The 13,985-nt window shown below is 38.1% G+C and overlaps 2 protein-coding genes across 2 annotated transcripts; one reads left to right on the forward strand and one right to left on the reverse strand.

The window, feature by feature from the left end:
* Positions 1-1,440: 1,440 nt before the first annotated feature.
* LOC131308333 (uncharacterized) lies at positions 1,441-7,193 on the reverse strand. Its single transcript, XM_058335248.1, has 6 exons — positions 6,769-7,193; positions 4,059-5,087; positions 3,059-3,253; positions 2,824-2,972; positions 2,235-2,345; positions 1,441-2,003 (listed from the first exon to the last, which is right to left on the reverse strand). The coding sequence occupies exons 1-6, from the start codon at positions 6,943-6,945 to the stop codon at positions 1,943-1,945; spliced, it is 1,722 nt and encodes a 573-aa protein (XP_058191231.1). The 5' UTR covers positions 6,946-7,193; the 3' UTR covers positions 1,441-1,942.
* Positions 7,194-12,476: 5,283 nt separating this feature from the next.
* LOC131307880 (protein FAR1-RELATED SEQUENCE 4-like) lies at positions 12,477-13,985 on the forward strand. The gene is made up of 2 exons (XM_058334606.1): positions 12,477-13,135; positions 13,229-13,985. Exons 1-2 carry the CDS (start codon positions 13,101-13,103, stop codon positions 13,770-13,772), a joined length of 579 nt encoding a protein of 192 aa, XP_058190589.1. The 5' UTR covers positions 12,477-13,100; the 3' UTR covers positions 13,773-13,985.

The following is a 13,985-nucleotide window of genomic DNA, read 5'->3' on the forward strand; positions in this document are numbered from 1 at the left end:
TTTTACTCAAAACTTTCGACATAAGAAGCTGATTCATAATCGATTAGTTGGTATCTTTGCTCCGCTTTCATCTTCATTTTACATTTACCCTTCTAATTTTTGCTTTTTTAAATTTTAGTAGTTTAAGATGATTTTCACAGAGGGTTATTTATTTATTTATTTACGGTATGCACACATCGGTAATTGTTGCATCAACATAGATCAGCAACATAAAACCAAAAAAACTGGTCACATTCTTCCACAATGTGTACTAGTATATTAGTACTACTTTCTCCAATTACAATAGGCACCGAATTGGAATGGATAAAGCTCGTCGAGAACAACCACCAAGTAAAATAATACAATATGTTCATTGAATATTAATGATGAATGCACTGATTTTTTAAAAAGTAATTTTCTGATTTAGTGTTCCAACCTCTGTTGTTTCGACAAAAATATGTTTTGAAAACATATCATTTGATATTCCATGATGAAGAATTTTTTTGACGTAGATGATATACTCGATGGCTCTAAAATATACTTAGTAATGTAAATCTTCAATAATTGAAGTGGACTCCGGAGCGTCCGCAATGAGCTTAGTAGAATGGTCAGCCTAACAAGACGGTTTAATCTCTTTTATAGCTCGTTTGGATGGTGAGAAAGAGAGATCAGATAAGAAAGGGGAGTCATTTCTCACCAAATCTCACTAATTTTTTTGGTGAGATTTGGGTGAGGAAGAGGAAGGGCCAATTAAAGCATTTATTTTTTGTACTTTTATCTCCATTTCTCACCAAAATGTTCAATCCGAATAAGAGATTTCACAAGAAACCATAACCTTTTCTTTTCTCATGAAACTCGTCCATCCAAAGGGGGGGGCAGATGAGCTGACTCCATGGGACAATTATTGATCTCCTACAAAAAAATATTAGCCTAGACTTCAAGTTAAACCGAGAGAAACCGAATGCATTGAGGATAATTTCCTCATTACTGCAATACATGCAAAATCTACAACCATCGTGGTTCCACTTTACACCAATTTAGGTCATACAGTTCATGTAAAATTTGCAGAGCTTTGTTTGCTTTGGCTTAAGATCACATTTTCTCTAGTTTTCGTCTTTATCTTCTGTTTTCAGCTAACATCCACTTCGTATAGTCCAGTAGCAATCGGGTCCATCCCTCCAACAAGGATATGCCCGTTGTGACACGTCAGTACGAAACCTTGACTCTCACCAATTTGATTTCTTACGACAATGGTACCACTAGCAGACCTATTAGGGATGGATGATCCTTTGCACTTACAGAGATTGTCTATTTGCTTAGACAGATGAGAAGGATGGATTTCGATCTTTATCGAAATCAAACAATTTTCTCTTACACACTGAAGAAACCAGATAACCGAGAGAGAGAGAGAGAGAGAGAGAGAGAGAGAGAGAGAGAGAGAGAGAGAGAGAGGACAACAGATTCATTTGAATCAGCAAGTTGCATTTAAGAAACCAGATAGGACCATTGCAATACACACAGCCTCCTTCTGAAGGTATTCATAGTAGAGAGAGAGAGGACAACAGATTCATTTGAATCAGCAAGTTGCATTTAAGAAACCAGATAGGACCATTGCAATACACACAGCCTCCTTCTGAAGGTATTCATAGTACCGGTTATCAAAAAAGAACCTGGTTATCCGAAAAGAACCACCCCCTGTGTGCGTGTGTTGTATGTGAGCATGTGCATTTGCAGCTACCAAGACTCCGGCAGCAGAAGAGCTATGGCATGGGATGAGCAGGTTAGTCCCTTTCTACCAGAGTTTGAAGTATTCACATATGCAATTGAAGCATATATCAAAGCAGCGGTAACCACTCAAGCAGAAAAGGACAACTCCTCAAGGCCTCACCAGTCACCAATTAGGATACTTCTCCAGTTTCTACCATCTTTCCGGTCAACTAGATACCAGTGGCGCATTTGGCGCTTAATTTGCTGACAACACTGAATCTGGTCTGCAGATATCCCCACGACAAAGCGGACATACCCTGTGTTCATTTCACAAGTAAGCCAAGTGTTAATAACTTCCTAAAACACTTTCACAGTTTGCTAAAAGTTCTGGCTAAAGTATACAGTTTTTTGCACTAAAGCTTCCTAAATGAATGCGCCTACAGTGAGCTGGAACCAAAAAAATAGTTTTTCTTGGGTTTTTATAACAGCATATAGATTGCTCAAACAACCATTGAATATAGAATAATAAATGTTAATTAAATCCATACCTGTGAATCTCCTTGAGCCATTTGTCCACACATGATCTATGAAATTCATGGTGACAAGGAAGTATCCTCACACCATCTCCTTCCTCGTACTCAACAAGGCATATGTAACATCTGTTAAATGAATGGCCCAAAGAAAAGTGAGGAAAAAAGATAATCAAGAATTAATGGATGAAAGTTTATCTAACCAAAGAGGAAAGGGGAGTGGGAGTGGAGGGCAGAAAACAGATATAATCCAGTGCGTCAGTAGCTACATCACTATGAAGATTGGAGATCTCAGATTTGAGCATTCCTGCTTGTAGAAGTGTCATAGTTTTGTTTTCACAAAAATGGAAAAGAAAGAAAAAAATGAAGGACTCGGCCACTAGGTAATTATATGGTGAAAAATGATACTTCAAATTGTATCATACAGTTCCCTATCTCTTCCACTAGGACCACCTGTGAATTAAGACAACGGGAAAATAACATTTCACAGTAACTAACAGTTTCAATTTGTTTTAAGTGTCGCTATTAGAAATCAAGAGTCAGTCAAAACCACTAATTATAGTTACAGGCCGAAAATCATCAGACAGAGTGGAACGTGAGTACTTACTGTGCAGCCTCCTCATACAGATGTTTTTGTGATTTGCTGTACAGTTTCACCGGCAGGGCTTCCACAACTTCATTAGGAGCAGGAATAGATCCATTTGAAGCAACAGAAGGCAATATAACTACAGATTGCTGGTGAATTTCATCCAGAACCTGATTATGCATAACAAGTTCAGTTTATCCAAAGTACATGGGAAGGGAGAATATTGGAAGCGTTGCCCTCATTCCAACCAAATTACCTCAAACAAAGCTTCAGCTAACATGACAATTCTCGATATGCTAGCCCTAGCACTGGTGTCATCACTTGTATTAGAAACCCGAGTCGCAATAGGACAAGTGCAATGACCTGTCCGATGTTGACCAGATATGATGCAAGACCTCTCATGTCCAGACAGGTTCTCGAAACGGCTGCCCAACCGCTGAAGAGCATGGACCTAAAGAGTCATTTACTTAAGATGTTATTGCGAGAAAACACAAAACTAGACACCTGAGCACACAAATACAAGTCACAGAAAGACACCTTAGAACAGATGGTGGAGAATCCCACGTGGTTCTGTTAGTATAAATAAACATTTGGCAGGGACAACTTACTTTTCCCTTTATTTTCCAGTGTTTGGTAGTTGTAAGAAATTTTTAAAGAGGCGGTGCTATGGGAAAAAGCTTGAGGTTTGTTCCCAAATGCCTCACAAGAACATCGACTGTGAAAGAGCCAGTGCTAGCTGCTATTATGCACACCGCGTGGTGAAGCACTCTGATTTAATTTCCATATCCAGAGTCTTAAGCAAAAGGGTGGGCTCGGGCAAGGTTTGTGCAATGTGCCGAAAATGACTTATGGGCATTTCAAACACAAGTCATGTTTTGCTTGACTTTTATCCAACCAAACAGAGGGAATTGAGTAACATAGTAACATGTATTTGGCTTAAACATCTTTTGTCAAAACAAAGAGAACCTAAAGGTAAACCACAGACTTACTGTACCTGAACAATTAGGTTGATATTTGGCAGGGTATTGTTATAGACAGTAAAATGGGAATGATATTAGGCAGGGTATGTTATAAACAGGAAAATGGTAAGCTTAAACAGGTGAGTAGGCCTTGCAAAGAATCTAGATATGCAGGGTAAAAGTAGTTCTATGACCATAAGCCGATAGATAACTATAGGCTATAGCTTTGTAGAACTCTCTGATCAAAAAATTATATGCAACACTATTATAATTAACCAGTGCAGAAAACTTGCAAACCTGAGACCGTATTCTTCGTCTACGCTCAAGGAAATTTGATCTGTGTTCCAAAAGATCATGATATCTAGTTCCTCTTGCATGAAAGGTTTCCACTTCAGAATCTTGACCAGTGTAGAACGAGCTAGGCATACCTGTTGAAGCACGGACAGAAGAACTTGATGAGATGAAGCCATTACCATTCGAGGCCGATGCCCCAGTTCCACCACCCAAAGCCTGTGTTCCGCCTTGGTGACTAGTATCTCTCACTTCCCTCTCTTGCTCCAAAGGAGAAAATGTGAAGTCGGGAAATGTTGATCTCCGGAGAACTCGATCACGAAGTCTTCCAACACTTAGGGTCCTACTAAAGCGAACATTCCGTTCCATACGCCTATCACCAATTCTTGTCTCCATGCTCTCTATGACATCATTTCTTGAAGAACGCGAATTTACATTGGACTCACCTCTAGGATTTTCTATATCTCTTGCCACATTTAGAGGAGGAGAAATGTGATCATCTCTCAAATTATCAAAAAAAGCAGAAGTCGTAGGGTTTGACTCTAAGCTACCAGAAGCAAAGTCGTCAAACTGTGGTGGGGGGGACCTAGTGACAAGGCATGCAGGAAGGAAGTTTCGACCTCGTGAAGGTTCATTTCTGTTAACTAAGCCAAGGGAAGGACCTGTGTGTAGATCAAGTTGATCTTGTTCATTTGGAACTGTGAAACTTGTTGCTGATACCGAATAAGCCCTTGATGACCCTAAACTTGTTGCTCTGCTCAGCTTGAAGCTTGTGTTATTACTGGGAAATAACCCGAAGCGAGAAAGGAAGCGACTTGAACGGCTCAATGACCGACTAGACAAAGTCACGGAATTTGAAAGTATTGATTGATCCACTTCATCATACTCGGTACTAGAAGGTATACAAGCTGTTGCATCAGGTTGCTCAGCCTTTACTGTTCCGTCACATTTAGCTTTCACTTGATCTGCATCTAATTTAATCTGGCTGGTACTTGGGTCACTACAACCAATTTCCTGACTCTGCTGATCAGAAACCTGTAAGATGGATTACGTATCAATACAGGTACTGAAGAATTATTACCACCTAAGTGCATACACAATGTACTAAAATAGAACAGGCTCAAACATATCTTTTTTCAGTTGCAAGATGATACACAAAAAGAATGTGTGGGCCAACTAATGTTAGTTTTACTTTTCTACACTAAAGAACACCAATAAACAGAGTGAGTAGTATCAGTTTACTTTCCCAAAGTAAAGCATGCACCAAAAGCATTATGCCTAGTCGAAATCATTTTACTTCAATATTCAAGATGTTTACCCAGATTTAGTTTGCAATCCAATGCAGGGCCCAGGCTTATATATGTTTAGACCACTTTCTAATGAATGCAAAATAAAAATGAGCACTTTGAAATGGATAAATTAACCGGAGTCTTAGGTTAGTCGGTGAGGCCAAGAAACATCATTTCATAGTTAAGGGTAGAAAGGAAAAGGAATCACAAAAGGGAGAGTTGAGTGTGTCTGTGCGTGTATAGATAAATCAATTGGTACCCGTATATTTGAGAATGAATCTAAGCATTCAAAGATCAAGTCCTGGAGTCTAGATAGTGCAGTTTCCATATTGAACAAGGAAAGATGCATGGATGTATGTATTTTGACATCTACACAAGCAAATAGGACTTTTATGCGCCAATATGTCTGTCCAGTACGCACTGGACTGAAACCTGGTTGGTCCTCAAATATTTTCTGTACTGCACCCATAAGACAAATGCAATGGGGTTGATTGAAAAGGAAGTGCGGCAAAATATTCCTTGATCATTCACGCAAGGACACAGGCAGAAGATGCAGAATACTACATTAAGTCTGTGAACATAGGCTGCACTGCATTTACTGAATAAACTGGTACAGAACGGGACAGAAAGCAAATTAAGAAACTGCAGTCATACACACAGTTAGGCACATGCCAATCCTCAACTTATACCTTAAAAGTTTGGCGGCTAACACCTATAAAAAAAAACGATAACAAATTAACAATTGAAATAGGAATAGGAATAGAAATATACATATTCCATAGCGCCAGGTGGTAAAGATGGATAACCAATTACTGTTGGCTATGGTTTTAAAGTTAGTTTATGAGTCCTCGATTATGTGAAACACAGAACAATTTTTGCGCTCTGGCTTATTAGCAGTTTTACATGTTAAAACACGATGGGTTGTGAATTACATGGGTACTGACCGTACTGTTACATGTTAAAACCACAATCTTTTTTACCTACTAAGCTAAAAACATATCTGGGATAATGTGATACAAAAACCTACCTTGATTGTTCTTTTCTTTCATAGCCACCCCGGAAAATACGAATCACCAGACAAGCCAAAATTTCAATTTTGCAACTGAAATTTAACTCAAACTCAGTCTCTATAATTTCTATCAAATTTAAATAACTCCGTTGTGCAACTATAAAATGTGAATAACTAAGATGAAAAAAGCTACTCCCCGTCCCAAAATGTTTATCCGGTCCGCAAAGCGAAGTTCAATTTTTTTCCAACAAATCAAAACAGCTCATTGTTATCTAGTAAATTGATGAAAAAAAATTTGGAATTTCGCTTCCAAAAATTGTATCGTTTCTAAGTTCTCCGAACAAACATTAGTAGTATAAACTTGCATCCCCATCAATGCATAGAAGTGAGTGAGAGAGTGCAAAAAGATAAAAGTGACCTGCTCGTCATCGTCAGATTCGTCACTGTCGTGAGATCCAGGAGGTGGTCGAAGACACGACGATTGGAACACTGTGCTTCCTATGAAGGGTCGATTCCTCCGACCACTGGAATGCACCGATGAAGTGGACGACGACGGCGACCCAGCTGCATTGGGTTTGCTGCTGCTCGATCCCATGTCCCGCCGAGAATGACTTCAGAGATCCTCAATCAAAAATCCGGATCCAAATGCTATGGCATTTGCTTCAATTCGGAAATGGGTGTTGCTTTTTAGCAAAGTGAATGAATTAATATGGGGGGACTGGGTTGTGTCCGTGGTTGGTCCGTCTCTCTCTTTGTCTCGCTGGGTGTGTTAGAATAGGAAAGGGACAGGGTTACAATAACAAGGCGCTTTCTCTGCCAGAATTTTGGGCATTCAAATGGGGGAGTTGGTCGGTAAGGAAAAAGGAACTATTAGGTTTGACCGGGTTGGACATCTCCCCGGATATGGGTTTGGGCTTGGCCCTTTGGGATTTGGGTTTGGATTTGGATTTGGGCTTGGAGCTGAACATGTAAGAACAAAGCTATGTAAGAACTAGCCGCGCAAGAGTTGATAATACATGAGAGGCGTCAAAGCTGAGATCTTACGAGGAAGCATACTCTTAACTCTTTAAGTTGGTCTAGTGGTCAAGACCTGAAGACCTGAGATTTAAGAGTTTGCTTCCTCTTAAGGTCTCATGTTCGAAACTTCTCGGGTGTTATCAACTTCTTTGAGGTCGGTTCATATAGAGTTTTGCTCCGGCTTTAATAAGTGGCAGAGCCACTTGGTGACGAGTGGGGGCATGCACCTCCATTGAGTGGTTTTTTTTTCCTCTAGATTTTGTATTTTTCTTATTTTGATTTCTTAAATTGTTCTTTTTTTAATCACTTCAATACATTTTGTACATCATTTCATTCTTATTTTTTTATTTTAAATATTACAACAGTTCAAAAAATAACCACCACTTACCATTTGAAACTCTTCGATGAATAATGTCCAAATTCATATTATACTTTATTAATTACTTACAATTCTGAAAGTAGTATTGTATTTCTTGATAACACCCATGACATCAAGACAAAATTAAAGGTTTAAGGAAATTTTTTATTAAGAAAGGTGTATTTTTTCTAATTGGATCAAGATTGTTGAATATTGACATTTTAGTTATTATCTAATTGCTCTAAGACTTGATCCGCTGGGACAATTTAAATAACTGATTTGTTTTGATAGTTTATGGAATTACTATCGTTCTTAGTAAATGTAGTAGCTTTTTTTTACTGTATTATTTTTAGAACAAACGTTCTTTTATTATTTTGCCATTGCTCAAGAGTGCGATTTTTATTTTTATTTTGTTGAAATGTGTTTAAAAGATACCCCCATTGTAAAAGACCCTTGAATTGTTTCTATTTTCTTTAATCGTTTAATATGTGGAAGATCGTATTTTGATTAAGTTATGTGTTTATTAATGTGGTTATTTATGTGTACCATTATGTACCGGACATTCGGAGAATAGTTGAACTATGAGTTTTGATGTTGTAATGGTGTTTGGGGGTGTGGTGGATGTGTTGGATGTGATTGGGGTTTGTTTTGGTGAATGTTGAAAAAATTAGAAAACTTCCAAATTGATACCGGAACCCCACTTTTTGCTAGCTCCGGTACCCTTTGTCCAGTGGCTAAGTGTTTTATGAATTCTCGCATTTAGTACCGGAACCCCCTTTTTTGCCAGTTCCGGTACCCTTCTCGGGTTCAGTACTGAAACCCCTATTTTCCCTAGTTCTGGTACCCTGACATTAGATTTTGATATTTTCTGCGTGCGATTTTGGCCCAATATATAAAGGAACCCTTAGCTACTTTCTCATCCATACATCACGAAATCAAAACCAAAACTCACTCTCTCAAGATCTACACTCAAATCTCTTGATTCTCACACAAATCCACCTCCAACTTCAAGATCTATGTGTTAATCATTCAAATCTCAACTGGATTTCGAGTTTCTCATTATTGGAGGTAAGATATATTGATTTTGGCGTTTTCCTCTTTCTCCTCTCAAACTTGAGTTGATCTTTGCTTGATCATCTCGTTTTTTGATCATCTAGGTTATAGATCTTGCGGTATAGCTTTAGGAAGGCTTGCTCTTGACACATCTAAGCTTGTTACACTTAAAGTTTTGCTCAAAATCCATTTTGATAGGAATCTCTCTCTCTCTCTCTCTCTCTCTCTCTCTCTCTCTCTCTCTCTCTCTCTCTCTCTCTCTCTCTCTCTCTCTCTCTCTCCATGTTTATGGGGTGATTAGAGCTTTGTTTGATTTTTGAATAGTCGTACATGCCTACATGGGTTGGGTATAGCCTTGTTGAACTTGAAACGAAAATATTAGAAACCCAGGAGGGTACTGGTACCCCATTTTTCCTTGGTATCGGTACCTACCTAGAAAACTTGTTATTCTCCCTTTTTGATTGTTATGAACTGTGCCTTGTGTGCATGATAGTCATGATATGTAGTTCAAATAGATGAACTAGTGTAAGCTATGGTTGAAATTGAATTTTTGTATTGATGATATGCTAAATCGATGGTTAAGCCATGATAAAGGGTAAAGCCCTGATATTTACTCAAATGGTGCACCAAGTGGGTTAAGCCCTAAATGAGCTAACAGGTTAAGCCCTTCAAGTAAAGTCTAGACACGTAGAATTACACTTTGATTGGTTTTAATTGTTGGATTGTTATTGAGTGTGCATCTCTGCTCGTCTTTATATATATATTGCTGGGGCACTCATCATTTCACAACCATATAGAGCTAGTTGAGATTTTCTATTGGGCTAGTGTAGCTCAATCCTTCATTCTTTTCAGGTACTATTCCAGGATATCAGCACGGAGTGTGTGTGCATGTATGGATTGATGTCGTTTTGAAAGCTTTACATGAAGAGTTATTTTTCATCTTTGTAGAACTCTCTTGGGAAGATGTAAATGTAACTTTATGTTTATTGTCTTTTGATAAAGGATAATTGTATAACTCTATACTTTATCTCATACTTGGTACACATTGGGCTGGTGGGCCAGTGATGTAATCTTTAGGAACTATTGGGGCCAATGTTGTAATTTGTAAAAATGGAAAGGACTAAAGCTTTTGCGTATGGTTTGGTGTATTGTGAGTATTTTCTTTAATTAAAGTTACCTCTTTTATGTTTAAAATTGAGAGCGTGACACCTACTATTGTCAATTCCTGGATACGCCACTGGCTTTAATTAGGCTCCCCACAAGTAGACGGTTGGATTTGGCCTCAGGATTAATCGAGGTGCGCGTAAACTGGTTCAGACGCTTGAGTTATAAAAAATAAATAAACTTTCACATCTTAAAAACTAAGCTAACCTTTTATAGTCTAACTAGTGTCGTTATTCGTGTGTTTGAACGAATACCCGTGCTCAGTATAATTCTTCAAATTTGAGTTTTTGCTATGTGATCTGTTATGGATTGTATAGTTGTTTAAGATTTATAAATGGTATTGGAATGTTATATTGTTGTAGTGGATAGAGTAATTGTTGAAAAGTTGTAATCAACAGTTTTGAACATGTGAACATGACGACGTTTACTATGGAATACATACCAACAACAAATGTAACTAAAGCTTGATTAGTTTTTACATACACACTTGTTAGATAGAAGTTCACACTACAAAAAAAAGTAAGTTTAGTGACGAAAAAGTGGCGACAAAATTTAATTTCATCGCTAAATGAGTATATTTGGCGACGAAAAAATAAATTCGTCACTGTAGATATTTTAGTTCAAATGACAAGTAATGATTTAACCCTAACTAATCGATAGAGAAAGCTGAGGTATCTTCTGATACTGCCGGTACAACCGATTGACAATCAGGCATGTATTCTTTCTATAAGGAAAAAATATGTAAATCTACACTGTCACAGGTCTTGTCATTACTGATTCCCACTTCTAATCCGCCTTCGGGCAGTCTTCTCAAATGGCGAATTGACAACTTTTGCGACAAAATTATTTCGTCACCAATTATAACTATTTAGCAACGAAAAAGATATTTTTGTTGCCAAATACCAAAAGTACCTATTTGGCGACGAAATAAAATTTTCGTCGCCAAAAGAGCAAAAAAGGTGACGAAATTATTTTTGTTGCCAAAGATAACTATTCGGTGAAGAAAAAAATATTTCGTCGCTGAATAGACCAATTTTGTGATGAAAAATATTTTTGTCTTCTTTTTTACGTTTTCAGCGACGAAAAATTTATTTTGCCCCCAAATAGATACCTTTGGTGACGAAAATTTTGAATTACGCTATGTCGCCAAATATATTTCAAGCATAACTCTTTGCTCAGAACTCTGATTGAGATAATTTAAATTGGGTTTGAACAATAACATAAAGAGTTATGACTTTCATGTTTATCAAAATTGCTAATTTTAATGTTTAATGGTTCAAAATGCCGTTCAAAATATATTTTAAGGTTAAATGTATGTTGTATAAATTAGATATTTCAAACATATGTTGAAAAGTGTGTGTGGCGTAGTTGGATAAAGCTTGAGCACAAAATCTAAGAGACTCGGGTTTGAAACCTAGCAGGAGCAAGAAAATGGAATTTTTTCACATATGAGAATGTCTTTTGCGATGAAAAACTTCGTTACCAATTTATTATATTGGTGATGAAAAATTTCGTCACCGATGGGTCACCTTTGACGAGCCAAAGGGAATAATTTGTAACGAATTTTTTTGTCGTCAAAAAACACAATAAGTGATGAAGAAAATTTCGTCACCAAGTCATTTTTCCGTGACGAAATTTTTCGTTGCCAAAAGTTGATGAGACTTTTTCCCTTCCCTCTGAGATGCATGCTTGATCAATCATTCTCGAGACCCTCATTGTAGTTGTGGCAGACTTGGCATTAATGCTTTTTTCAGTAAATGGACCCATAAGCATTGTTTCCAAATTCGAAAGTGCTACAGGCACAGCACTTGGAGCCACACATCAGCCACATCAGCTGAGGTGGCAGCTCATTTAAAAAAAAGAAAAAAAGAAATCAAAATCAAAATCGAATTCCTAAGTTCCTCTTCATCTTCACACCCAAAACATAACGAAGAGAGAGCAAGAGAGAGGACAGCGACCTCAACCCAGACCAACCAGCCAACACCACCACCACCCGTGACCTCCGCCTCCATCGCCACCACTGGCGACCTCCGCTACCATCGCGCCTCCCCAACACCGACGTTGACCACCACTAGCGGCAATTTTCGCCGGAGAAAGGGTCCATCGATGCGACCGCACACCACCAGTGTCTCCATACACACACACACACACACACACACTCTCTCTCTCTCTCTCTCTGCCATAGCCCTAGAACTTGTTCCGATTTCACTCTGATTAGGGTTAGGGCTTGAACTGAAATTGGGGATGTGAACAGAACTTGTTTTGATTTCAATTTCTATTATTTCTCCACTGCTTTTTTCTGCTCGGATTAGGGTTAATGCTGAACATAATCAGAAATCAAAGTTTTACCTAAGCCAGAAGGGAGAGGAATGTATGTCTGATAGGTAGTAGTAGTAGCAGCAGCAAACGCCATTTTATCAACAACAACAAAATCCTGCTAAAAAGTAGTAACAAATAAATCTTCTTCTGAGAGCACTTCTGGATGCCCCAAATGCAAAAACAATCTTCTGAACTATCAATGAAATTTCCTGGAACTTTACATTGGTGAACCGTTGGTGTTTCTCTCAAGCCCCCATGCCCCTCAATTTTTGCTCTTTTTGTCCCATTTTGATATTTCCCCTTTGCTTCTGATATAAAACCTCTCTGCTATATAAGGTGAAGTTCTCGCGCGCTAGGAAATACAGTACTTTAGTCCAATGGTCAAGTACACGATGACTATAGTCAAACCGCGCGAAATTAGGTCAAAATCTCCACTTCAGTTGTACTTCTTTTTTCAATTTCTATTATTTCTCCACTGCTTTTTTCTGCTCGAATTAGGGTTAATACTGAACAGAAATTGCGATTTGGTTCATTTATCAACTCACGCCCTAGTTGAATTGTTCAAAGTCTGTAATTGATATTGCCACATGCTTATGTTTGGTTGCCGTAAAAAAGCGGACTAAAAAATGCGATTGATTGTTAAAGTCTGTATTGCTTAGTTACTATGGATTTTAATGTGTTGGTTACTTTGTTCATTTTAATGTTTTCATAAATCATATGTTCATTTTAATGGAGTCTAACATATTTGCTTATATGTTACTTTTTATTTTTAGCAATAGGTGATATTTCCTTTCCCATCACCATCGTCTTTGATATCGCCGGAGTCTATTCGGTCGGCTATGCCTCCTCCGGATGGCGAAATTGATTTTGGAAGGTATTTTCCTCATCGTTTAATATAATTTACATGGTTTTTTTGGAATAGTTGAACAAGATTTAATTAGTTGTAATTTTTTGTTAAATTTTGTAGAGATGTAGAAGAAGAAGAAAAAGAAGAAGAAGAAGAGGAGGAGGAGGTAGGGAGTGGAGACAATGAAGAAGAGGTATTGAGTGGTACTAATGAGACAACAAAAAATTGTAAACAGAGAATTGAGGAACCGAAGGTGCGAATGGAATTTGACACATCAAACGAAGCTTATGTGTATTACTTAAGATATGCTAAACAACAAGGATTTTCTGTGGCAAAAAGAACGTCAAGAAAGGGAAAAGATGAAAACTTGAAGAATCTAACTCTTCAATGCAATCGTGATGGAAAGGCAAGGGTGAAAGGAAGCAACCCGGTGAAACCACGGCCACAAACAAAAATTGATTGTCCGGCTCACCTTATTGTTGCTTCATATCCAAATGGAAAGTGGAGGTTAAACCTAGTTGTCTTGGAGCACAATCACGATCAAAGCTCGGAAAAGTGCAGGTTCTTCAAGAGTAATAGGGTAATTGATGAACATGTGAAAAGAAAGCTCATGTTGAATGATAAAACCGAGATTAAATTGCCCCAGACTTATGCCTCACTTTAGATTAAGGCGGGGGACCTGATAAGCTTCCATATGGTCAGAAGGATTGCCAGAATTATGTGGACAAACAACGACGTTTAAAACTTGTGGAAGGAGATGCTGAAGCGATGCATAGTTATTTCATGAGAATGAAAGTTGACAATTCTGACTTCTTTTGTGCCATGGATTTGGATGACAAGGGTCGACTAAGGAATGTATTCTGGGCCGATGCAAGGA

Source organism: Rhododendron vialii, chromosome 11a, assembly GCF_030253575.1.
Source record: "Rhododendron vialii isolate Sample 1 chromosome 11a, ASM3025357v1".
Classification (NCBI taxonomy): Eukaryota; Viridiplantae; Streptophyta; class Magnoliopsida; order Ericales; family Ericaceae; genus Rhododendron; species Rhododendron vialii.

What these genes read in the sequence shown, in the direction of transcription:
- LOC131308333 (XM_058335248.1), bottom strand. Translation starts at nt 6,945, where the DNA reads ATGGGATCGAGCAGCAGCAAACCCAATGCAGCTGGGTCGCCGTCGTCG. An exon ending in GACGAAGAATACGGTCTCAG is followed by an intron (nt 3,254 to 4,058) that starts GTTTGCAAGTTT and finishes ATGACTCTTTAG; the next exon opens with GTCCATGCTCTTCAGCGGTT. An exon ending in TGGCTCAAGGAGATTCACAG is followed by an intron (nt 2,004 to 2,234) that starts GTATGGATTTAA and finishes AAATGAACACAG; the next exon opens with GGTATGTCCGCTTTGTCGTG.
- LOC131307880 (XM_058334606.1), top strand. Translation starts at nt 13,101, where the DNA reads ATGCCTCCTCCGGATGGCGAAATTGATTTTGGAAG. An exon ending in GGCGAAATTGATTTTGGAAG is followed by an intron (nt 13,136 to 13,228) that starts GTATTTTCCTCA and finishes TAAATTTTGTAG; the next exon opens with AGATGTAGAAGAAGAAGAAA.